Source organism: Monodelphis domestica, chromosome 8 (assembly GCF_027887165.1).
Source record: "Monodelphis domestica isolate mMonDom1 chromosome 8, mMonDom1.pri, whole genome shotgun sequence".
Lineage (NCBI taxonomy): Eukaryota > Metazoa > Chordata > Mammalia > Didelphimorphia > Didelphidae > Monodelphis > Monodelphis domestica.
This window is the reverse complement of record NC_077234.1, coordinates 94,082,958-94,109,820: the sequence shown is the minus strand read 5'-3', so window position 1 is coordinate 94,109,820 and position 26,863 is coordinate 94,082,958. Positions and strand designations below refer to the sequence as shown.

General features: G+C 36.5%; 1 protein-coding gene across 2 annotated transcripts in view; it reads left to right on the top strand.

Annotated features, from left to right (window-relative positions):
• The window catches only part of GTF2F2 (general transcription factor IIF subunit 2), a 156,944-nt gene that overhangs the window by 126,847 nt on the left and 3,234 nt on the right, over positions 1-26,863 (top strand). For both annotated transcript variants that reach the window (XM_007501569.3, XM_001363856.4), the window contains one exon: positions 9,425-9,568. In XM_007501569.3, the coding sequence (XP_007501631.1) occupies positions 9,425-9,568 (144 nt within the window). The remainder of the gene's footprint in view (positions 1-9,424; positions 9,569-26,863) is intronic.

Genomic DNA, 26,863 nt, shown 5'->3' with positions numbered 1-26,863 from the left:
ACTAAGCTATCCTCTATATTAGCAGCCTCATAGTTTAGCATTTGTTATCTTTATTATTTTCTACAAATTTAACAGTTTCAAGTCATTTTAGGATAAAAATCTTTATCAAAATGCCATACATATGAGAATAGTTATATCATAAATGATATTTGAAACTCAGAGTGCAAGTCAACCCCAGCTTGACTCATTGTCAGAATGCTCTGAAAATGGTATAGAAAAGTAAAATTTCAGAACATTTGTAAATAATACTTTCTAATGATCCAGCCAAGTGAAGTCCCTGTTACAAGTTGACCACTTAGCATTTCATGTTGGTTTTTTCTCCCTGCAGTAATATTCAAAGGAATTTATTGGTTTGGCTTTTTTTCCCCTATGTTCTGTACTATGTTCAGTATACTTATTAAAGGATATTTATTAAAATACACCTTTTTGGATTTTTGGTTCAAATTAATCTTAAACTAAATGGATTTCTAAAAGTTCTCAGATGGATATTATATTTATCTTACAGTTTATAGTATTGAATTAGGAACTTATATAACCACAATCTGGTTTCCTAATAAAGGAACCTCTAGGTTCTGCTTGAATATCTCTAATAAAAGTAAACTCACAACCTCACCAAGGAGCCCATTCCATTTTTATTGCTTTAATTATTATAGTTCTTCATTATATTACTTTTATTTTTTAAAGCACCCTGTACTCACTAGAGATTTGCAGTTTCATATATAAACCACTTTTTCTATTGTACTGTGTACATAGAAATATTCTTGGAAATTTTTGGTTAAATTTAGAATTTTTAACACAGGGTGATTAAAAAACAGGATCACTTAGGGATGCATGGCTGAGGTATGAGGTATAGGAATCAATTGGTAAGAAAAATTAACAAAAACATCAGAAAAATCAAAAAGAAAAGAAAAATTTTTGGATGAAAATATAGACTATTAAAGTCTTATGTGTAAAAATTCCAAGTAAAAGAAAAATAAATCTATAACAGTTCCTTCAATCAGGGCCCAATCAAAATAATCTAAGCAATGAGGCATTTACCCAGTCAGTAGCCAGGACTACAGAAAGTTGCCACAGTATGAGAGGCAGAAAAGAAAGGGACCAAATTATAGAAGCCAAGTAGGAGCCAAGTTTGGAGATACTCGTCTGTGAGTATCTTCAGAGTGAGTGTGGACACAAGGAAGGCCTACATCTTAACATAAGTCAAGTGTCGCAACCCCAAGTCTCACACTAGGTTCAAGACCTTTGTATTGGCCTAGAAGTGCATCAATCCATCCTGGATTGGCTTTTCTTTGGCTCTGTGCAATGGCTCTTGTGTGTATATCTTGTCCTGGAATCAGACAGAATCATTAAGCAAAGTCCCATAATTTATTTAAATAATTAGTGGCATCATTTTTATAGGCTACCTTTTTAGGGCATGCATTAGCAAATGTATCTTAAACTTGTAGTACTGAAAAATCAAAAGGTTAAAGAAAATCTTAATGCTGGTGTCATGTGCTTCAAATATAAAAAGGAGAGAAAAAATATTTTTAAAAAACAGTATATTGCACATGCAAGAAAAATATAATAAAAGAGCTTTAAAATTCAAGAATGTAGCTTATAATCATTGACACTCTGTGTCAGCTAAGAAAATATAAAATACAAGACTTTCTCACCAAAAATGAGATCCATTTCCTCTTAATATCTGGCCATGCTCACTGTGAGTAGAAGGCAAATGAATTGAACAAGGTAACAATTTTTTCATTTTTAAAAATACAGTAGTACAAATATGTAGTTATCAAAATTCTCAGTAGCCCAATTAATTACAATAGCGAACAAACACACTTTCACATTTCACATAAGTTGTATGTCATTTAAAAGCCTATGAATTGATGGATATTTGTCACAATTTTTACAAACGTAGCAATCTTTCAACCTTGGTATTCAAACATATTTTTAAAACAAAGTAAAACTCATCTTGGGTTAAGAACATAATCAAGAAATCTATATATCATTCTGGTGGAAGTAAAACAGTGAGCTGAAGAGTATAAATAAAAGGGGTAATCCATTTTTTGGAGGCTTTTTAGGGTTACAAATGCCCTGAGATTAACTGCCCAACTTCCATTCACATATTTAGATATGCGGGAAGGTTGGGGGGTTATAAAATGTATTTCACTTCAGCTATTAAGCCTTACCTCATGGTAGGGGCAGGCAAAAATAACCAGAGATTGTTTTTAAAAATTCCAAAAATCATATTTAAAAAACCCTTAAAATCATTTGAGATATTTAGCATATTAAATTTTCCAAAGGTTGTTATACAATTATAACCAGTCCTGAAGTCCATCTATGTGATAATTTACAAAGTCAAAATATAAAGGCTATTTTTTTTTCATATGGGCTTAATTACAATAATATTTGTTCAGCACAGTTATAGGGGGAAAACAACAGAATTTCAAAACTCAGTACATTCAAAATAAATTCAATCAACCTTCAGTGTAACAGAATAATATTGAACCCAGTAATATATGAACTTAAAATCACAAAGTTAAACCATAACAAAACAATCAGGAAAAATGCAATAGAATACAGAGATTTTTATAAACCATTGGAGTCTGAAATGCCTTAAAATCATAATCTCCAGTCTTTAAAGTTCCTTGTTTTTTTTTTTTGGTTTGTTTTTAATTATCCATTTAAATGTCTATTGTCCGAAGGCAGAGTGGTAAGGGCTAGGCAATGGGGGTTAAGGGATCTGCTCACAGCCCCACAGCTGGGAAGTATCTGAGGCCAGATTTTAACCCAGGACCACATGTCTGTAGGTCTGGCTCTCAGTTCGCTGAGCCACCCATTTGCCTCCCCAAAGTTGAATCTTTGGGCTAAATCTTTCTTCTGGCATGCAGGTGAAATCAGTGAAATTACCAGAACAGTCAAAAGGTATCCTTTTAAACAGCCCATTGCTTAAAAGTCTGTTTGAAAAGTCTGTTTCTTCTCCTCTCCCTTTTTCTCTCTCCCCTGCTTTGATACCTCCTCCTGCCCCAGTCCACATGGAGCCAATCACCCCCCACCCCCACCCCTGTTTTGTTACCAGCTGATAGAAATGAGTCCCGAGAGATCTGCTCCAAGGAACTGGGTTTGTTGGGCAGGCAGGTCACCAGGTGATTGCAATCTTGGTTGAATCAGGTGGGCCAGGTGAGCAGAGAAAGACTGCGGGGTGGGCAGGGCTGGGAGCCAGAGTGCAGACAAACAGGGCTGGGAGCTCGGGCACCAGGTGAGAGGCTAGGAGGAGAAGCAGACAGGCAGAACTTAGCAGCCAGGGGCCAGGTGGGCAGCAAAAGCAACAGGTCTGGATCGAGGAGTGCAGCTTTGCGAGGGTTTAAAAAAAAAAATCCCGGCCAGAGAAATGTGGCTCAAAAAACATTTCTAGGCACTAGATATTGAAAGCTGAACTAAAGATCAGAAAAGAAATCAGAAGATTGAGATATTTCGTTTTCCCGAAGTGGTTACGCCAAACTGTAAAGATTAAAATTTAGGGGAGACTGAGGCAGGTAGAAATTAGTTTCTCTCTGCAAGGAGTCTTATATTTTTTATGAGGTTTATTAAAGTTAAGGATTAAAGAAAATACAGGATAAGAAAAAACACATGCCTAGGCCAGAGGCCTAGACAAGATAACCTATATTATGGAAAGAGCCACGTCTGCCCCAGAACGGAAGTCCAAGAGAGAGCCAAAAACCTTTGCAATCAGGTTGAATACCTTCTCGATCTCGGCCCAGGTGAGATTACAAAGCATTCTGGGGGAAGTGGAGCAAAGGCTTGTGGGGATTGAAGTTCTGGATTCCAGTCCATTTTTACACCTGCTTTTCCATTCTAAGTACTCATAAACTATCCATTTTTATCATTGGTTTTCTTTGTAATCCAGGAATTAAAATCAAGCATGATGGCTTATAGTTTTCAGACTCCACTCTTTTCCCATTTTGAAAATCGACAGCAGGCTTATAACACATCTCCTATTCTTTCCCAGTCTTTTATAGTTCACCAATAGGGCTCAGCCATCACATCAGCCAGGTTTTTGCCCTTAGGCAAAGGTTCATCTGACCAGGTGACTTGAACTTGGTTTCAACTCCCCATTAGCCACTTTTCTTCTGTACATCCAAGTCTCCTTGTCAGAGAAAACAAAAAGTAAAATAAGATTTAAAGTATATTTCCTTATCTTTTTATTTTCTTTGCCACATATACCCCAAGTACCAAGTAGAAGCTCCCTCTCACATGCAGATGCCCTTTTGTTGGTCTTTGGGGTTCATTGCCAACCTTTACTCATTCATTTGGTTTTTTGTTTTCGTTTTTCTTGGGGGGGGGATTTTATTTAATTTATTAATTTGGAATGTTTTTCCATAGTTACAAGATTCATGTTCTTTCCCTCCCCTCCTCCTATTCCCCTTCTGTAGGCAAAATGGAATTCCACTGGGTTTTACATGTGTCACTGATCAAGGTCTATTTCCATATTATTGATATTTTCACTATGGTGATCGTTTAGAGTCTATATTCCCATCAACCCATGTGATCAAGCAGTTGTTTTTCTTCTGTGTTTCTATTCTCACAGTTCTTCCTCTGAATGTGGATAGTGTTCTTTCTCATAAGTCCCTCTGAATTGTCTTGGGTCATTGCATTGCTGCTAGTAGGGAAGTCCATACATCTGATTGTGCCACAGTGTATCAGGTTCCCCACTAGTATAGTTTTACTATCTATTTCATCCATGAGCTCCACTAGTTTCTCCTTTAGAAATTTGGATGATATACCATTTGGTGCATCCATGTTGAGTACTGATATTTCCTCATTATCTTTTATCAGGATGTAATTACCTTCCCTATCTCTTTTAACTATTTTTTTACTTAACTATTATCATTAATTTTTTATTATTTAACTATTTTTACTTTGACTTTGCCAGATATCATGATTGAGACTCTTGCCTTCTTTTTCTCAGTTGATGCCTTATAGATTTTTCTCTAGCTTTTACCTTTACCCTATGTGTGTCTACCCACTTCGTGTGTGTTTCTTGTAGACAACATATGGTAGGATTTTGGTTTCTAATCACTCTGCTATTTTCTTCTGTTTTATGGGTGAATTCATCCCATTCACTTTCAGATTTATGATTACCACCTCTGTATTCCCCAATATTTGATTTACTCTCCTAGTTCTGCCCTGTCGCTATTTCCTTTTAGACCAGTGGTATGCTTTTAATCAGTCCCCCTAATCCCCACCCTTATTTTACTTCTCTTTCTGCCCCTTCTCTTTTTATTCCCCTCTTGTTATTTTTTAGTGTCTGTTAAGTTCCCTACCCCCACTCTTTCCCTCCCTTTTTTAACTCCCTGCCCCACCCCACCCCTTTGATTTTCCATTCTCACTTTCCCTGTAGGGTAAAATAGAATTCAATACCCCAATTGATCTAAATGCTCTTCCCTCTCAGAATTGATTCCACTGAGAGTAAGGTTTAAGTATTACGTATGAAAAATAAATCTATAACAGGTTCTTGAATCAGGGCCCAATTAAAGTGATTTAAGCAATTATGCATTTATCCAATCAGCAGCCAGGCCTACAGAAAGTTCCCACACAATGAAAGACAGAATAGGGACTAGATTATTGGAGCCAGGTAAGAGCCAAATTTGAGATACTTGGTAGAATGTGGGACAAGGAAGACCTGCCTTTGACATATGTCAAAATAGCTGCAACCTCGAACCCCAAACAAGTTCATGTCCTCTTGTCTTGGCTCAAATTTTCATCAATCCCATTGGGCTTGGTTGGTCTCTTTGACCTTGTGCTTGATTGGCACTATGCAGTGTAGCTTTGTGCTTCTTTGGCACTATGCAGTGACTCTTTTTTTATTCCCCTCTCCTGGAATCAAACAAAATCATTAAGCAAATCCCATAATTTTTTAAACAATCAGTGGCATCATTTTTATAGTCTAAAGCTTTGGGGGTATGCATTAATATTAGAACAAATGTATTTTAAACTTATATTACTGCAAAGTCAAAAAAAAATTAAAGAAAAAGCTTCTCAATACTGTTGACATGTGCTTCATATACAAAAAGGAAAGGAAAAATAAAACTCAAATACTATATTGCACATCAAAGAAAAACAATAATAAGAAAGGATTTTAAAAATCAAAAATATATAACTTACAATTAGTAACACACTGTGTCAGCCAAGGAGAGGTAGAATACAAAGGTTTCTCACCAAAAAAAATGAGACCCATTTCTTTTTTAATTTAATCACTATGTAAGTACAAATGATTTTCAAAATAAAACAGTAACATAGTAGATAATACACTTTCAAAGAAATACCAAAGTCCCCACAATTCACAATAGCCCAGTTAATTACAATGGCAAAGAAACCCACTATCATATTTCATATAAATTGCTTTGTGACAGAAAAAAACCTATGAACTGATGGATATTTGTCACAAATTTTACAGACATAGCAAGTCTTTCAACCTTGGTAAATATATTTTTAAACAAAGTAAAACTTATTTGGGTCTAGAATATCACCAAGAAATCTAGATTGTTCTGGTGGAAGTAAATTAAACTGAAAAGTTTTGCAGGAGCTCTTTTGGGCTTCCTGCTTCATAGAGACATCTTGGTAAGAACATTTCTTTGTTTCTCTACCTTTAATACAACATTCTTTATAATATAAATAACAAAAAAAAGTCATCCATTCAGAAACCACTAGTTAATTAAAATTATTTCTAAAGTCCTCTTAGAATTACCATTTAGGGGGCAGCTGGGTTGCTCAGTGGATTGAGAGCCAGGCCTAGAGATGGGAGGTCCTAGGTTCTAATCTGGCCTCAGACACTTCCCAGCTGTGTGACCCTGGGCAAGTCACTTGACCCCCATTGCCTAGTCCTTACCACTCTTCTGCTTTGGAGCCAATACACAGTATTGACTCCAATACAGAAGGTAAGGGTTTAAAAAAAAAAAAGTTAGCTCATTAAATTTTTCAAAGGTTGTTAGTCAGGTTGAGTCCATCCATCATCTATGTGACAATTAACAAATGCAAAATGAAAAAAAAAAGCTGTTTATGGGATTTTACAATATATACATATTGTTCAGTATAGTTATAGAGGAAAAGTAACAAAATATATATAATAGTTAAAATACAGTAGATTAAAATGATTCAGGGTAACAAAATAGTATTGATCAGATTAATATATGAACTTAAAAGAACAAAATTCAATTGTAAACAGAACAATAAGCAAAATACAATAAAATACATAATTTTTCATAAAACAATGGAGTCTGAAAATTTTCACCTCCAGTTTCTTTAAAGTTCAGATTCCTTTTGTCAGACCTATGGTATTTCTCATAGCAAGTGAGAACATGGGTTTGAGGAATCTCAAACTGGATTAATCTTAGAGACTGGAGAGGCCCAAATGGTAAAGGTTTGTAGGGAGATGAATTTCTCTCCTGAATCTCAGGCAAGATAAATGAAAGGAGCAGTGCATTCATGAATTGTAGAAGCTACTTGAAATATGCAAGGTAGAGTACGCCATGCTTATAATTTATTTCCTGTTTGGAAGAGTAAAAACTTCTTCCCTTCACCCTGATGTAAAACACTAGTTACCCCAGCCACATGGAAAGGGAGTTAGGAGGCTAATTGTTGCCTAAAGAAAATACATCCCAGTTTTTACCAGTTGCCTGTAGATCTGCTCCAAGTTTGTGAGTTCCAAAGACACATCAGCAGCCCAGCAGGATCAGCAACAGTGGTTGGGGTCAGCATCGGGGCAGAGGCCAATTCAGGAGCAGTAGTAGGAGCGGGGTCTGAGATCAGGAGGAAGATTGCTAGGGGCCAAGGGCTAGGAACTCAGGAACATAGGCTCAAGCAGATAGGCAAAGAAGTGGCTTATCTCCTCTTCACCAAGTATACCCCAGCTAAAAATAGCCCAGTCAGTAGGGAAAGCAACTGAGCAAAAAGTAGGGAAAGAAAAAGGCAGCAGCTCCCAAGAGAGTGTGGAGTTTGCATGGGTGGGTGGGAGAAAAGCCTTGGTAGGAGGAAAATGGGTTTAAAAATTTTTATCTAGGCTATCTTTAAAAAAAAAAAATTGGGGGCATCTGGGTGGCTCAGTGGATTGAGAGCCAGGCCTAGAGATGGGAGGTCCTAGGTTCAAATCTGGCCTTAGACACTTCCCAGCTGTGTGACCCTGGGCAAGTCACTTAACCCCCATTGCCTAGCCCTTACCACTCTTCTGCCTTGGAGCCAATACATAGTATTGACTCCAATACAGAAGGTAAGGGTTTTAAAAATAAATAAAAAAATGTTTTTTTAAATTAAAAAATTTTGAGAAGTTCTTGTCCGACTAATGTTGCCAAAAACTGTAAAAATTAAAATGAAATGTCAAATATAAAATTATTTTATTTTAGGAGGTTTATTAATGATCATTAGAAATCAAGGAATAAGAGGATACAAAATAAAGACCACGTGCCCATGACTAATTAGCCCATTTAAAATCCCCACACTTTGCTTACCACCGCCACCATGCTGGCTACAAGCCCAAGAATAAAAACCCAAGAGGATCACCCATTCGCTAATATCCTCTGTCTACAGGAAGTACCTAAAGGCAAGAAGTCAGGGGGCTCCCAGGAAATGTAGTTCTTTTTTAGGGTAACAGATTTTCAATTACACACCCTCACCAAGCAATATCATTTCTTTTTTCTCTCCTTAGTATTCTCTTCAGGTTTTTTATGTATCTAACAAGTATATCTTTTTAGAAAAAAGTTAGGTATATACTTCCATTCTAGTAGATGTATCATTCTCTGCTATAACAACTTTTTTCTTCTTGGTTTTCATTTAAAGCTTCCTTAACCAGGTAAAGTGTAATTAATTAATTAAGAAATCTGAATTCATTTCTCTGGTTAATGTTATTGGACAAGTCATTTAGCTCTCATCTCAGGCAAACAGAATTAATGATTGTTTTTGCAGGGTATGTTTTTGGTTCAAGAGTAAGAAGAGTAAAGGTGAATAGAATTGAATGGATTTTTGTTAATTAAAAAAACAGCAAAAATATGCTGGTATGTTCTACATGGTACTACACAAAGTTAGGGCCTGTATTGAAGCTAAATTTTTTCAGTTAGAATAATGCATGTCCAGTATCAAGTCTGGTGACAATGAGGATGATGAGTCCACCAAAGCTCAAAGGAATGCACATCTTTGGGACTCATCACCTTAAGAAGGAAAGCCATGACCAAATTAACAAGGATTCATCATTTCACAGAAGAATTTGCTTACATATTAATGTTTTTGAGATTTTGCATTGTATATGAAGTATACCAATATTACTTTTCCCCCTAACTTAATGTCAAGGAAAAGTTGTGAATGAACAACAAAATTAAAATGATTCTTTGTTTTTGTGAGTTTTAAAAAATATCTTAAATGTATATGTTATCTTGTTTCATTTTCTAAATAGATTGAATATGAAAAGAAAAAGAAAGAAGATGGAAAAAGAGCTAGAGCTGATAAGCAACAGGTTTTGGACATGTTGTTTTCAGCTTTTGAAAAACATCAATATTACAATATTAAGGATTTGGTAGATATCACTAAGCAGCCTGTGGTATGTATATATTCCCTTCAATCTTTTTATATTACCTATTCTTAAATATTAGGCTTTTAAGTGGCACAGGGGTTGATATGGAGCCCCACACAAGCCATTTCTTACTAATGTCAATGTCTTTATCTATAAAATGGGAATAATAAGAATACCTATATTGCATGGTCATTATGAGGATAAAATGAAATAATAATTATAAACCACTTTCCAAACTTTTAATCACTATATAAAAGCTAGCTATTTGGTATTATTATTACCATATGGACAAGTAATAATAATAACTTTTATATATGCATATATGTATATAATTTACTATGTGTTAGGCACTATTCTAAGCATTTTACAAATAATATAATTATGACATCTTTGGCTGTTACCAAATAATCTTTGTCTTATCTCTTTTTACATTTAATACTCAGACAAAATTGCTGCCATGAAAATGTAAAGGAATTCATCTAATCTTTAGAGAACAATCTAACTGACATTTTATAAATAAAACCAAAAGCATTTTAAAAACTCCAGTATATTCATATCAGTGAGTGATATTTTTCTCTTCTATCTTTACTCTGGTGAGCAGCCAAAATAAACCAAAAAACCAACCTTGTTTAACTATAATAAAGTCTTTTGTTGTCAGTATCTATTATATCATAGATTTTTCTTCTCTCGGACACTTCCTTCCTCATCTCTTCTCCCCCAAAAGAAGCTCTACCTCATCTTACTGCTCTTCTTGAATGATGTTTTTAGAACTAGTTGCATTCTTCAAAGGGCACAAAGGACCAGGACCATTTTCTCTAACCTACAAGATTCTAGCACTTTTTTTGTAACTCCATGGATTTAAATTCCTACATAACTTCTTTGTGAAGCTGTAATTGTTTTCCAACTGCATTCCTAAGCTTTCTTCAGAGCTGTCTTTTGAATTGTGATGATAGTGTTTCACTTGCTTTAGCTCACAGTTGTGACACATCAACGCTTAACAGTTATAATTTATGTTGACATAGTTCTTTACAAATTATTGAGGATTTTGTGTACAGTGTCTTATTTGATCATCACAATAGCCTTATGTGTAGGTAATGAAGGTGCTATGGGTTTTACCCCCATTAATAAGATGAGGAAAACAAAATTTATTAAATTTAATTAAAGGACCTTGAAATCATGTCCTGTTCAGATTCTTATTGAAGGAGCTGAATATTTTAGTTTGAATAAGAGAAGCCTTGGGATGGAAGACATCTTAAAACAAATGTGAAAAGCTAGCTTTAATTGTTTGAAAGATTGTCATATAGAAGGCAGTATTAGACTTTGTGTGCTTGGCCAGAACTACAAGCTATACGTGGAGGTTGAAGAGGGAAAGATTTAGATTTAATGTGAAGAAAAGCTTCCTCATATTTAGAGATATCCAAAAAGATGGAACAAATGACCTCAGGAAAGAGCCCCTGAGATTCCTTTCCACTCTGATTCTGGGATTGACCCTACCTAAAAATCTCTAAGCAAATGCTTGTCAGACATGTCATGGCATAGAAGGGATTCTTGTTTAGGTACAGGTTGGATTAGATGGCTTCTATAATGAAGCATTTCTGTCACTTGCCTAAGGTCACATAGGATGTAAGTGACAGTGAGGATTTTAGCCAACTCCAATGATTCCAAGTCTAGTGTTCTTTTCATCACACTATGTTGCCTTTAAATAAATGAGTACCAGAATGGTTCTGAATATCTCTTGTGTTTAAATACAAAATAAGAGAAATCCATTCACTCAAGTAATGCTAAGCACCTTGATAACTGTAGTTCTTTTTCCATCAAAGTCTCAAGGAAGCATTTCTTAAATGAGCAAGAGAATTTAAAATAGAATAATTGATTTAAAAGTCTATTTTTCTTACAAGTTACTGCATCTTTCTAGTAAGATAAAAAAATCTATTCCAGAAGCTATGCATTTGGGCAAAAAATTTTCTCATGGAATATTTTTAAAAAGAAATTGCTAATCGGTACACTAATGCATTGCTAGTGGAGTTGTGAATTAATACAGCCATTCTGGAAGGCAATTTGGAATTATACACAAAGGGCTTTAAAAGAATACATACCCTTCAATCCAGCAATACCACTACTAGATTTGTACCCCAAAGAGATAATAAGAAAAAAAGACCTGTACAAAAATATTCATAGCCACGTTCTTTGTGGTGGCAAAAATTTGGAAAATGAGGGGATGTCCATTGATTAGGGAATGGCTGAACAAATTGTGATATCTGATAAATGGAATATTATTGTACTGAAAGGAATGATGAACTGGAGGCTTTCTATATGAACTGGAAAAACCTCAGTGAACTGATGCAGAGTGAAATGAGCAGAACCAAGAGAGCATTGTACACAGAAAGTAAAGTAAAATATTGTGGGAAAAGCCAATGTAATGAACTCCGCTACTTGTAGCAATGCAACAAGCCAGGACACTCCTGAAGGACTTAAGTAAAAGAATGTTATCCACATTAGGGGAAAGAACTATGGGAGTAGAAATGCAAAAGCAAAACATATGACATCACTTATCTCATGTCTCTATGGGTATGTGATTTGGGTTTTAGGCTTTAAAAAAAATCACTCTATAGCAAAAATAAATAATATGGAAATAGGTATCAAGTGATAACATTTGTACAACCCAGTAGAATTGCTTGTTGGATCTGGGAGGGGGGATGGAAAGGGGGAGGGGAAGAAAATGAATCATGTAAACATGGAAAAATATTTAAAATTTTAAAAATAAGTAAATAAATTTTTTGAGAAATTTATTAAAAAATAAAACAAAATTTTTTAAAAATAAGCAATGAGACCTTCAGACAGTGTTACTTCAGCAAGTATATTTTCCACGTAAGACTATTCTATAAGATTATTTGAAGGAGAGACTCATACACAGAAAAGAAACTTTAAACATTTCTTTCAATTCTTTTTGTTTAGTTCAGGGATTCTTAACCTTTTTTTGTATTGTGGAACCCATTAGAAGTCTAATGTAGTAAAACCTATAGACCCCTTCTCAAAATAATGTTTTAAATGAACAAAATAAAACATACAAAATTACAAAGAACATCAATTATACCAACACAGAGTTATGAAAATATTTTTTAAAACAAGTTCTTAGACTCCAGATTAATTACCCCTGGTTTAGAAAATTACAATGCAGAACTGATGCCTGGATTAGGTAGTCCTCTAAAAACAGGGCTTTTATAAAGTTATTTTTTGGGGGATCACCATTTCTTCAGGCTAGATATCCTGGGCATAGGGAGAATGCTGGTGGTGCCTCCAATCCTGCCAAAGTGGTACTAACAGGGTCTGTTCCAGGAATGTGGGGGACCCTTATCCTGAGAGAGTGTAAGTTGTTAATCCATCTGTTTTCTTGTCCTTCCTCCTAACTTGCTACTCTGCTTTCTTTTTTTCTCCTCTCACATTTCCCTCCCTTTCATCTTCCTTAACCCTACTTTCTCTGTCTTATCTTCTGCTATATTTTTCTTACTTTTCCTCTCTTCATCCCCTACTGTCTGAGTTAGAGAGCTATATAGTCCTCATTTGAGAATGGAGAAGTTTCCATATCCTCTCTGGCTTTTAACATGACACACCCTTCCCCTTGGTGGAATCCAGAGGTTGCTGAAGATAAGCCACCTTCTGAAAAAAATTAATCCCAGCATTTATAGACCATAGGGACTTGGCCTGTGATTTCAATGGCAAAGGGAAGCCTCTACCCATGTAAATCATTACTTCTCTGCAAATGGGAGTCTTAGAGAATTATCTCTAGAGCTTTGAAATATGAGATTACTTGTTCAGGTTTACCTAGCCAGTATGCTTTAGTGGGGAGAGGAGAAATTTCAAACCAAGCCTATCTCTGAGGCTGGCTTTCTAATCACTATTGTAAAATTTCTCCAGCTGGATTTAGTACGTTATTAGAAATCTTGCCCAATTTGGAATCAGTATGTAGGAGACAGATTTAAAGTCTAGAGCAGACTGCAAGAATTCATGCATTCATAATTTGATCCTACAGAGCCATTCACTCTACCAGAAAAGTAAGACATTGATCCCATTGTGAAAAGCTTTAGTATTATTCACATCTGCATTTTAGTTACTTGTCTTATACAGATTGCCTTTTCTGATATCCTAATGTTTCAAGCCAGAAGGTGTATCATATTAATAAATCATTTTTATTAATAACTATATTCTTACAGTTGAGAGTCTTACAATCTTAATGCTTTTGACTTTTACTATGTCATTATTTCAGATATCCTTATTGTTTCTGAACAACTAATTTGAGAAGCCATTATCAGAGCCAGCTTTTCATGGGGTCTCTTTCCCTCATGTGAAGATATGTGATTTATTTTTTGTCAGTGTGTGTTGTGTTCAGCATAGAATAAACTAATTATCACATGACTGGACTGCAGTATTCCATGTATCATCAAAACCATTTTTAAAAGTCTTTATTCGTTCTTAACTTTAGGTTTTCTTGCACAGACAAGATGCTAGTAAAGTCATATTATTTATCCTTTTGCATCATTTCAACTTTGATCTTCAGCATTGTGTCTTTTCTTGTGTCTTTTCAAGACTTTCCTTAAATATTTTTTCATATCTACAAAGTAGAAACATCAACATACAGTTAGAGAATCTAAACCATTTGAAGAGGTGGCTAATTCCTCATTTTTAAATAACAATAAGGCATCTTAGGCTCCTCTCCTCCCCCCGCCCCCCCCAAAAAATTCTACTACATGACCATTTCATTAGTCAGGATTGTTTCAACCATCCATTTCTAGGACAGACCATTAATAATATCACTAAAAAACAACCCTAGCTATATCAAGATCTCTTCCTTTCCCTGTTCATCTATTTTCACAATAGAAATTACTTTGGCTTAAAATAAAATATAAAGGTGAACTGCTATTATTGTTGTTTATTAGTGGTTGATGACTCCTTCAAAAATCAGTAGTCATTCAACTCATCAGGCCTAAACCATCTATCATACTTACTCCATTTTTACCACCATCACAAAAAAGAAATTCAAAAATTTTTGCTGAATTGATTATCCTATTCTCAATTATTTAAGTCCAATTTTGTGCCTAGAGTGTATAAGGCATGGTGCTAGCAATAGAAAGATGAAAAATAATGTTTCCTGCCCTAGAGAAGATTATAATAGATGTGTGTGATTGAGACATATAGATATACATTTCACACAGACACATAAATAAACATGTTGGAAGGTAGAATGTTACTTGAGCAAAAGAGGCCACTTTATTTGTGGAAAAGAAGAAGGGAATCAGAGAAAGTTTCATAGAAAAGATGACACTTGAACTGGGACTTCAAAGAAGTAAAAGATATTTCAATAGGTAAACTAGAAAAGGAAATGCATTCCAGGCATAGAATTCATTCTAGGACCTATTCAACTATACAGAGTCAGGAGAGGTTGCCATAAAATCAGGGATCATGCAATATCCTTGCTTGTATCTACCACAGAATACTTGAAATGGGGAATAGGGAGAAATAATTGGAAAAGGTCAGAGCTAGGCCTTTAATAAATACCAGAGTAGAGAATTTGCATTTTATCTTAGTATACCTCCTTAAAAGTTTTTGAAGGGGGCAGTTGGGTGGCTCAGTGGATTGAGAGTCAGGCAGAGATGGGAGATCCTAGGTTCAAATCTGGCCTCAGACACTTCCCAGCTGTGTGACCCTGGGCAAGTCACTTAACCTCCAATACACAGTATTGACTCCAAGACAGAAGGTAAGGGTTTAAAAAAAAAAAGTTTTTGAACTAAGGAATTATATAGTCAAACTTATGCATAAAGAAAATTAATTTGGCAACTAAATGAAAAATGTTTTGAATAGGGGAATCTGGAAGCATGTTCTCTCTGCTAAGATCCTGCTACACTTATCCAGATGAAAGGACATGAGACTCTGAAGTAGAGGAGTAAGTTCTATGTGAGGAAGATGGCAGATGTGGCAATATTTGTAACTATTACCCCCAAAGTGAAGTCTCTCTGGCATCTCTAAGAGTTTAAGGGAAAGTGTAGTCAGGGGTAGTACAAATGTAAATAACACAATATTTTCAGTGATATATTTGTATGTGTCATTAGTTCTGCTGAACTACTTTTTCTCCTCTTTTTTATAAATTCTTTTATAAGGCAGTGCTTGCTAGGTAGGGCAGGAAAGAGAAACATTCAGAAATGAAAGTAAGGTTAATAAATACCAAAGTATGTCACACTTTTTGTCCATTAGGTAGAGATAACAGCATGTATCTATAAGCAAACATATATGCTTCCAGAGGCTCATTAAACATTTGTGGCATTTAAGTCAAACTACTTGGGGATCCATTATTTAAGAAAGAATAGCAAATTTCTTGCTGATGCAAGCTATTCTAATTACTATATTTATCATTAAATACTATCATTAATGGTTTGAACATTAATTTAAGCATTATCTTTGTCCATTCAAATTGTGTCTAGACCTATTTAACTGCTTTTTCCTAATCTTCACCCTCTTTTGTTCTCTCTTTTTCTTCTTTTGATCTATATGACTTTCCCTCTGCTTGTAGATTCTTTTTCTCATTTTCATTGTGAGAGTATCTACCTCTTACTGTTCCTTTTCCTTTCCCCAAGGGAAGGCACAAAACTAATCCATTGTTTTTTAGTAGCAAAATTATATTCAGCAACATAAAAATTATACCAGGTAAATTAAATTCTGTCGATATATGTTTTCAGCATTTGTGTATTGGAAGCAAATGTCTGATAAGAATTTAAGTTTTTTCAGAAGTCACAGAATGATTTAAAGATTTTGTCATTTCAAGGACCTAGGACTTACTGGATAATTTCATTTTTGCATGTGACACCCCTATAACCAGGATAGGGCAAATGTCCTTCCAGGAAGTATAACTGGCTTCTATTCTATGCTAACATAACAAGCATATCTGTTTATTAGCATCCTCTTTGTAGTAGTATTATGACAAGTGGTCATAGGATTTAAATAAGGAGGCACTTAAGCAATCATCTTGTCCCTCCTCTCATTTTATAATTGGAGAAACTGAGACTGACCAAAGAAGGTGAATGATTTGCTGAAAATGGTATAAGCAGTGTCAGAGCAAAGGTTCAAACTTAGTCCTCTGACCCTAAATCTTGTGCCCTTCATTTGTTAGCTCAAGATTCTTGGCTTGTTTACAAGTAGAAGAATGCAGAAACATCAATGATAATAAAATATGTGGCATGTCTGTGTCAAATAGGTGAAATCTAAGCTTGAATCCTTCAGGAGTCTGTCATTTCATCGAAATTGGTATTCTTTCCACTAGCACTGAGCTTGGTTCTCTAAGACTTAGTGGAAGGTTTTTAAGAATTTCTGTGACTGAAAAAGTATCGCCCTGTGACCAACCTGATAATGAGCCACTCTGAATTAACTTTGGCTATTCATTGGAGAGCAGGCATACCCACACCATTCTGGGCCACCCTCAAAGCATTTCCTAAGCCTGTGTTGCTTTCAGTACAATGGGTTGGATATATAAGATTTTAGTAGAGGGAATTTAAGCATTCTTGTGAAATTCAGAGCACTGTTTTGTGGACTTTGGTTCATTTTAAATTCTAACTATTCAAATCAAAGTAAAAATATCCTTCCAACATTTAAAAAAGAAAAAAAAAGCCTATTTATTGAACATTCCAGTGTACATGACTGTTAAATAGTTACCACTCCTGGAAGTAGAAAAAGCTAAAAGCAAGAAGAGAGGTTATTCAGGTTGGAGGCATGGTAGAGAAAAGAGTCTGGCGAATTAAGACCAGAGTCCAAAGAAAGAAAGAGTGAATATAGCTGAAAATAGTTTTAAATTTATAAAAATGCCAAATGAGAAGCAGGCCCTGAATGGCAGAAAAATAGGAAGAAGTGCAGCATGCTCTTCTCCATAGACTTCCTAAGAGATATATAAAATGTACCAGACCAAGTCCTAATGGGGAAATCCAGAAAAAAACCCACGGTGAATCCTTTGTCTAGCCTAGTTTGGATTAAGGAGTCAGTCTTTGGACACTGGAGACAGTGTAGGGCTAGGAGCAAGCTGTTGAACTTCAGCACCTAGGTTGAGACTCTGTGCTGGGGCAAGCTGAAGTCTCAGATCCAAATCAGGTACCCCCAGATCTATACCAGGGCACTGCAACAGAGACAGATGCCAGCTGGCAGCCTTGTTTCCTATCCAATCCTGATCATAAATCCAAGTCAGAGGGAGAAGGGGACCTGTGCAAAGCAGTGACCTGGAGGAGGAGCAAGCCAGTAACAGCAGTGGTAGCAGTAGGACTCAGACCTCAGGTTCAAAGGTGGGTCTCACTTCCAACAGCTAGGCCAGCCAGAGCAGGAATTCCAGAACAAATGGGATCCTAAAAATGCTACTGCTCTGATAGGGGAAGAGTTCAGCAGTAAGAGCACTGTGACCCAAATCTAGGTCAGGGATTTTCAAAACTTGGACCAGGAGCAACAGTCAGACTTGCCCTCCAGAAGTGTTGCAGAGCTGTACTCTAACATCAGATCCAAAGTAGGCTGGCAGATTGGTCAGACAAAAAGCTCCTCATAATGAGCTTCTGTGGTGGCAAAGACATGGACCTTTTATGAAAAAGAGGCTTCCAGGTTTTCCTGATGAAAAGACCCGAGCTGCAGAAAATGAAGAGAAACATAAAAAGGTATTACCAAGTCCTAGGAACTTTCAAGAACATCAACTCAATGAGTTTTACAAATGAAGACATTTCAGTGAAGCAAAATGAGAGATTCAGAGAGCTCCCTGAGGCTAGGTGATTTGTCCAAGGCAGCAAATGGTGCAAGGGCTGGAGCCTGGGCTATGATGTCTGAGCTCAAGCACAGCATTCTTTTACTGTGACTGTGTTTGATGTCTGCCCCAGGGTCAAGTCCTACAAAACTGAAGTCAATGATGACACAGTAATTCAGAAATAAGCAGCCCACTGATCTGAAAAAGGGATTTGATATTCTAATCCATCTCCTTAGGAGCATCTGAAAGATTCTCAAGAGGCTATGCTTTTGAACGCCCCAGAGAGATTATAAAGCAATTACTATATTTTTCTAATTAAATTCTATTCTGTATCATCCCATTGTGTTAAAAAGTTAATAAAAAGATTATGACTTTAAAAAAAAACACTTACCTTCTGTCTTAGAAGCAATACTGTACATTGGTTTCAAGGCAGAAGAGTAGTAAGGGCTAGCCAATGGGGGTTAAGTGACTTACCCAGGGTCACACAGGTAGGACGTTTCCAAGGTCAAATTTGAACCCAAGACAACTCAGTTCTAGGCCTGGCTCTCTGTCCACTGAGATACCTAGCTGCCCCGTGATTATATCTCCTTTTAAGAAATCTGTCAATAAGTTAGGTTTAAAAAAATCAACCTTATGGTACACTGCTTACAAACTAACTTTATAATTTCAAATAGGATTCACAAGGAAGTGAGCAGAGAATGTGAAAGTTATAACTATCTGTCTGTCTGTCTATCTATTTGTAAATAACTAGTTCTTCCTACCTCACCCTGGTTAGAAATATAGCAACTACTCATAGACATGATCCCATCATTGATAAATAAGGGAGTTTTAACCTGCTCTTTTTCTGAACTGGACTGGTTTGCCTCTCCCCAGGCAATTAGGTTTCCTACTCCTACTCCCAGAGGCTTACCACATTGGTGAGGACTTAGTGAGGAAACCTAGTACTCTTTTGTAGAACAACAATATGCCAGTTGAATTTAGAATTACCAGATGCATCCCAGAGCACTCTATTCAGGCAGGAGCAATGTATGAGACACATACTACCTAATAAAATTGGAAGTAATCATGTATCAACCAGAAATGATACTTAATCAGAAGAATATCATTACCAATATCATGCACTGTCCCATCTTCCTATCTGCATTTCCTATTATTATTCCTTTAGGCTAAAGCAATATAATCAACAACCTGTTGCTAATATAGATAATTGATTTTCTCCATTAAAAGCTTTACCATAATTCCCTGGTACAAAGCAAGACAAAGTACATGATTTTTTTTTTTAAGTATCTGCTGATTTTGATCAAATTACCTTGGGTTTTTAGGTTTGTTTTTTATTTGTTTGTTTTGTGAGGAAAAAGGAGTACTGAGTACTTTAACACTCAAGCTAGAACTCATTTTCATGCCTGATGTGAAAACTGTTTCAAAAAAGAATCAATATTCCTTTCAGGAACCGTACCAGAATAATCACATGCTCTACAGGTTTCAGTAAGTGTCATAATTCCCATTCACTTTAATCTTCTACCTAACCATCTTGTGCTTAAATTCTAAAATTAAGTCAGTTGGAAGGAATAATTTTAGCCTTTTAAAAATGGCTTTTCCCCTAATTTCCAATTCTGGCTTGCTGCTTAATTTAAAAGGCTTTGAAAAAAATAAATAAATAAAAGGCTTTGGAAGGAGGAGCAAGGGAGAAGTAATGTGATAATGATTTTGATAGGTTGCAATCTCTTCCTTCTAAGACTTCCTAAGACTGAAATTTTATTTTTATCACTGCTTTCTATATACATGGCTAAATGCAAGCTGCTTTTTATTGAAAATGTGACCTTCCCAATAAATAATAATGGGCTAGGAAAAAACAAAATTCAGTATTTTTAGTTTTGTTATTGGAAGCTAGTTTTGAAAGAGGTCTCCTTTTGACTTAAAAAATCAGTAAATACAACCAATTTTAGTGATTAAAAAGATACATAAGAATTAATCTTATCATTGTCAGGTGCTCAAAACTAAACCTTCTCTCAACCCAGACTTTTTTAATAGGAATAATTCCCTATTCATTGAAAGTGTTGTGTAATTCATTGTAAATTTGTCTATTGATACAAAATACACCTACAGAGATTCTAAGCTTGCCTTTTAATTTCAGCTTCAGTCATGTTAATATATTTTCTTCAACTACATGAACAGCAAGGAAGATTTTTCTCTTTTGATCCTACTGATGTGATTGTCACAGCGCTCATGTGCTGGAATTCATTTTACAGCTTTCCAAAAGAAAATTGTGTCATCATAATCTTTATCTGTTAAATTTGATGCCTTTGATTCTTCATATAGTTATTCCTAGGTAACAGATTTAAAATTCATTTAATTGCACCCTATCATCTTGGTTTGTACCCACCATCCCTATTAACCCAAAGTTAAAGCATTCTTCATATAATATTGAGTAAGCTACCTGAGCAGGGAGATAGAATAGAAAGATCCCTGGTTTTGGAATCCAAAGAATTAGACTCAAGGTCTGCCTCTGTGTGACCTAGAACAAGTCACTTAATATCTCTGCTCTTATTAATCTGAAAAAAGGGGATGATCATTCTTTTTGCCCTTCTTATTCCTTTCTTAGATCAATGGGAGGAGCAGGTGAGATATGTGTTTGAAAGGGCTTCATGACCATAAAGCACTACATACACTCACTAAGGTGTTATGTCATGGGAATGCCATTTAGGTGAGGATGACATGTAGGGCATTCGTTACAGGAAAGACAGAAACCACGGTTGTCGTTCCTGTAACCACATTTTATAACATGTTGCTCAGTATTGCATGTTGGTATTTAAATAAATACCAGGTTAATCAGAAGAAGCCAGCATTGGTCTTCTCGCCTCCAGATTACAAAAATACTCGTCATATCCAATAGCAAATCAAGGAAGCATGTGTTTTTGAAATGAGAGTATATATAAACAGCATTCAGGATTATTGATTGAATAGAAGAATTATGACACTGATAGTAGTCATTTAATATTTCCTTTGGTTATCCAAATTTGAAGCATGATTGAGCTTGAGAAGACGTTAAGGAAGGAGACCGTTTGACATGGTGTAAGTTATGAGAGTCTGAATCATCTGTGGAAAAAGTGTATGAAATTAGCAGCCAAGAGTGGAGAAGGAATTGGAGAAATAAGTTCCTCAGAATCTCTGACAAAGGCTAGGCAGAAACTTAGAAAATATTGAACAGAATCCTCAACCAGCCAGGGGATAAATGAAGTTATGTGCAGAATACACTTTCATACTAAGTAGGTCACATCTCAGAGGTTAGAGCTCCTGGGATAGAAGTTAACAATGGTCAGGCTGTGAGGAAGACCAGAACAAGAGCCTGAAGTTAAATGGGTGCTAATGTCCAGAGACCTGGGCAGCTGCAGGATATTTATCTGCTGCTCCTATGCATCTGTACCATTATTTCCTCAAGTAGTCTTCTCTTACTCCTTTTTAAATGCTCTATTGCTGCCATTGAATACAAGCTCTGATACCAGGTAGTTCTTTTCATCTCATCTTTGTGTCCCCAGTGCCCTGAACATACTGCTCTGCACTAGATTATTGAATTGGGTCAGAGGAGACACCCAAAAGCCACACTGTAGAAAGGCCTCAAATGGATTAAATGGCATGTATCTATCAGAGTTGGTTAGAAATCTGAAGTTCATCTTGCTGAAGTGACCAGGTATAGATGCACTTGAACCTTGTCACCTGAGCCTCTGCTCTGGGAAAAAGGAAATCTGGGGACCGTTGGTTTTTTTAAATAAATTTGTTGTGGAACTTTAGTGAAAAGCTTTACTCTCAAAGTTATAGTGGTCATAGATTCATTGAGCTGGAAAGAATCTGGAGAGTTCAATACCCAGCCTTAAAGAAGGATAAGGCCTTCACAGAGAGGAGATGATTGAGGCTTAGAAAGAGGAAATCATCATCATCATAGTGATACCTGGTGTTTTAGCATGTAAGGATAATTTTATAGTTGTGGCTTAATATCTAAATTAATTATTGGTTGCCATGGAATATCCCAAATAATAAAATACCCAAGTCAGCTGGAAATTATGGTGATTTTAATTAATATAGAGAGAAGGAATTAAGGAGAAGAGAGAGGAAAGAGTGAATTTAAACCGCTCCAGCTCAGGCTGAGCCAGGCAGAAGGGGTCTCCCCTGGGCCCAAGGGAAAAGGAAGTCAGTCTTATCACTCACCACAAGACCATCTCAAGGAAGCTATCTGAGGGAGCTCCTCCAGGCTTGAGTTCCAGGATCGAACTGGCGCCCAGGCTGCTCACAGGAAGTGATCAGCCAGATCCACCTCTCCAGGGAAAGAGAGCAAAGAGAGGAAGTGACACACCCTATATAGATGGTTTTATGTCACTTTCCTACGTCTGTACCAATGGTAGCTTAGCTTGACTTAGGACAGCCCAGGGGTCCGGCAACTGTTTCTGCACATGTCTATCAAAGGCCATCTTCCTAGATACTTAATCCTTAAGTATGGGTGCAGACATTCCTGACCTTGTTAGACTAAGTAGGGTGGATCAGTGTAAAGACATTCCTAGTTCTGTTAGACCAAGTATCTCCATTGTTACAATCAGGAAATAGCTAAATCAAATCTTCTAAAGTATGGTCTGAGTAGGGTAGAGTCGTTTTAAAGTTCACAGAACCTAAATAAGAGCCTGGACCCTTGGCTCCGAGGCCAGTGCTCTTTCCATGGTACCTCGGCCTCTTTCAGTGTACTCTAAGGTAGCACTGAAGTAATTTGTGTCAGATAAATAGTAAAATGGAAAAAACAAGGAATAATTTCAAAGTTCTTAATTTTCAGTAATTTGGGAAATGAAAAATCTGCTCATGGATGGAATATCTCATTCCTTTAACGTGTTAGACAAATGGGGTGATAGAATATTGGGGTCAGAGCCAGTGACTTAGGGTTGATACTTGTTACTTTTTTATGAAGAATCTTCTTCATTGCATTACTATCACTACTATCATATTTAGCCTTGAGAGGACACAAGGAAAAGTTTTTCCTAGCCCTAATGATTCTTTCATATACTTATCTGTTATGTTTTTGCAGAGGAGAGATAGCATAGGCATAATTGGAACTGTTCAAAAGTGAGATGAGTTGCATCAGGAGGTAACACATTAGGGCCCCATCTCTAGGGGCCTGCAGTAAAGATTAGTTGACAATTTATCAAAGATTTAGAGTGGATTAATGTTGTGTTTTGGTATGGAACAATATAAATGACCTCCTTCCTTTTTTTATATAATAAGAATCACTTCTGGTAGTTTTTCCAAAGTTTTAAAAACATTGATCATTAAAATTTTTCTTACTACTAAATCATCAGCTAGTTTTATGAACCACAAGTCTACCCAGTAAAAAAAGGATACATTTATTTGAAAAAATTTATTCATCTGCCATTTCGTTTCACATTTGTGGAGTGACTCATAAATTGAATATAATGTGTAGCTTGTTGCTCTTGCTCTTTAGTACCAAACTCAGACTTCATCCTTCATCTCTTCCAAAAGTAATTGTGGAGCAGAAAAACAACCAGGCAGTAACCACCTAGATTGAAAGAGAGACCTCACTTCAGACCAGGAAATTCACTTTGTAAAAGATAAATGATATTTGGAATTCATCAGGCTGAGATTTAATTTTGTGTGGGCAGCTAATAGTCACTAAGACCAAGAAAATGAAGCAAGCTAAATAAATATTCCTGCTTTCCTGCTATTACTACCTGTTTGCTTCCTTGGGGGGGAAAAAGAATATATAGATTCCTTTTCCTTAGGAATTATATTATTCAAAAAATGTTTTTAATTTGAATGTAACTTTTGCATAAACATTTGTGTAAGCTCTGAATATTGAGCCAAACTAAGTAGTATTTTTACTTTACATACTAAGTATCAGTACTTAGGTTTCAACTTTAACTTAAAGGTGAATTCATTCTCTGGGCTATTTTAATTACTCCCTGAAATTCAGATATATTCTTTATGGGGCTAGAGCCTTTCCAGACATCAGTCCATTTTTTGGTTTGGATCATCCATAGAGAAAAGAATGGTTGGGAGAAATGGCAGGGGTGGGAGGAAGTACAGGAAGAATCATAAGCAGTAGGCAGCTCTGCCTTGTGATTCTACATATATTGGCTCAGTCTTGGAAAGAAGTAGGATGGAGAATCATGGGTTGGAGGGAGAGGACCTCCAAATTTCTGCCTCTCATCCTCAGCTTTTTTCCCCATACATAATGGTTTCCTAGTCCTTTGACTTGTCATGGTCACACAAATAGCTTGCTTTTTTCTCCCACAGAACCTATAGAACTTTCTTTCCCAAATTCAGTGTAGCTGTAAACACTCCCACACAACTCTTTGAGGAAGAATTGCTGGACCTGAGCCAGTTGATTCCTTCAGATCTTGTACTGCAGAGCAGCACAGTCTGTAGTGAGACATCTCCCCAATCCTTTATGATAGAAAGTTGATCTACCTGGAAGCAGAATTCTTTCTTTAAAAATATGATTGGGGGAGAGGGGTAGTTGGGTAGCTCAGTGGATTGAGAGCCAAACCTAGAGACGAGAGGTCCTAGGTTCAAATCTGGCCTCAGACATTTCCCAGTTGTGTGACCCTGGGCAAGTCATTTAACCCCCATTGCCTAGCCCTTACCACTCTTCTGCCTTAGAACCAATACCCAGTATTGATTTCAAGACAGAAGGTAAGGGTTTAAAAAAAGATTAAAAAATTAAAATAAATAAAATAGGATGAGAGGCAGAAAAAAAATCCATAGGAGGAAGAAACAGATTCTAGTCTGAGAGTTTGGAAGAATTCTGGGTGTTCTCTCTCATTCCATATAATCGACATGCCACGTGAGCAATTAGAGGGTGATTCTCCCAGACTGCGTGGCAGTTATCAAACATAGTTGTCAGCTAAGAACTTGACTCAAGGACCAAAAAAATAGAGGCTCTTATTGGTCTGCATTCCTATTAGAGGTATGTTGGTCTCCTTTATATCCTTTTGTATTGTCTACAGTTTCTTTTTATCTGAATAATTTACAGACTACCAGTGTAACCCACTCACATACAGATGGATTGAATTAATATTGTCACTATAGCATATTTCTCAAATTAGGGACTATCCTACATGAGAATCAGTAATAAATGTGTTCAGGTGCTCTGAGTAGCCAGTAGCCAAGAGGAGGTGGCATTGACTCTGTCATGTAACCTTCATGTCCTCCATATATATATATACATATATATATATATATATGCATATATATATATATATATATATACATATATATATATATATATATGAGGTATATATACCTCACCTCAGGCCTGTTGCTGTAATATTCTCTTCTTACCTGCCATGTTCTAAACTGTCTTCCCCCAGACCCTTCTTCTTTATCACTGCATATACGGGGCCCTGCATGTACCTTCCTTGGATCATTTTCCCAGATTATAGCACCCCAACATGACCCTTTCCCTGGCCAATCTTCAGCCTCTTTCCTCAGTGTTCACATTTATGTGTCCTAGTCATAGAATGTTAGTAAGAAGTGACCATTTAGCCCCACCCCCTCACTTTTATGCATGTTGAATGGAAACCACAGACAAATTGCTGATTTGGGTCAGGCTGAGATGCACCCCATCATCGCAGGTTTGATAACTGGCAGATAAACCTTGCACAGAGATCATTTTCCATGTCCAGACATTGACTTCTGAACTCCCAGGAGATGCTTATGTGATTTAGTAGCCTCCTAATAAGTGGATCTCTTATATTATTACTTTCAGCTAGCAGACCTTGGGCTATTATCACTCTTGCTCAGAGCCTTTCAGCAGTTCCCTATTATTTACCAAATAAAATTGAGGCTCCTTAGCATGCAGGCCTTGCCCAAGGCGGTACTCCTCTCTTTCCAGTCTTATTTCATCATTATTCCTTTCCACATATGCCATGTTCTATGCCCTTCTGACATATTGGGCTTTTCTCCCACCTTTGTATCTTACATTGTTCCTAGTGCCCGAAATGCCCTGTGGGTGGGAGTTCCCTCACGTGACACGTTTTACCCTCCAGGTGCCCTCATCATATATATTAGAGGCTTTGTTTCCCCCAGCATCACACTGTGCTATATTGAGTCAAAGTGAGAGGACATAGATGTCAGTGCAACCACTATATATCTCCATTAAAAGGGAAAGAATTCCAAGTGTGTGCCCTGCTGATTGTTGTCTTCATATGAGAGAAACAGGTTTGCTTACCTTCTTTCATGAAGCCAGCCAGGTAGAAGAGAGTGGGGAGAAGAGACAGCAGAAAACATCAGCCCTGTGGGGTTACTGTGGGTGTCTGTTCATTTCACACCAACTTTTGTTTTCTATAACAAGCTTTTCTCTCAGAATCATAGTTGCTGCTGTCAGCCCTGGCGCCTTGGGCTGGGGGTCTTTTATGTTTCAAACTTCTTTAGATTTTTGTTTAACCTTGGAGCTGTAAAACCCTTCTTTTGCAGCTACTTTTCATATATTTACTTAGTTCACCAAAACTGACCCAATAAATTACTATATTTTGTCATTTCATACTTGGACGGCAAGTAATTAGTGC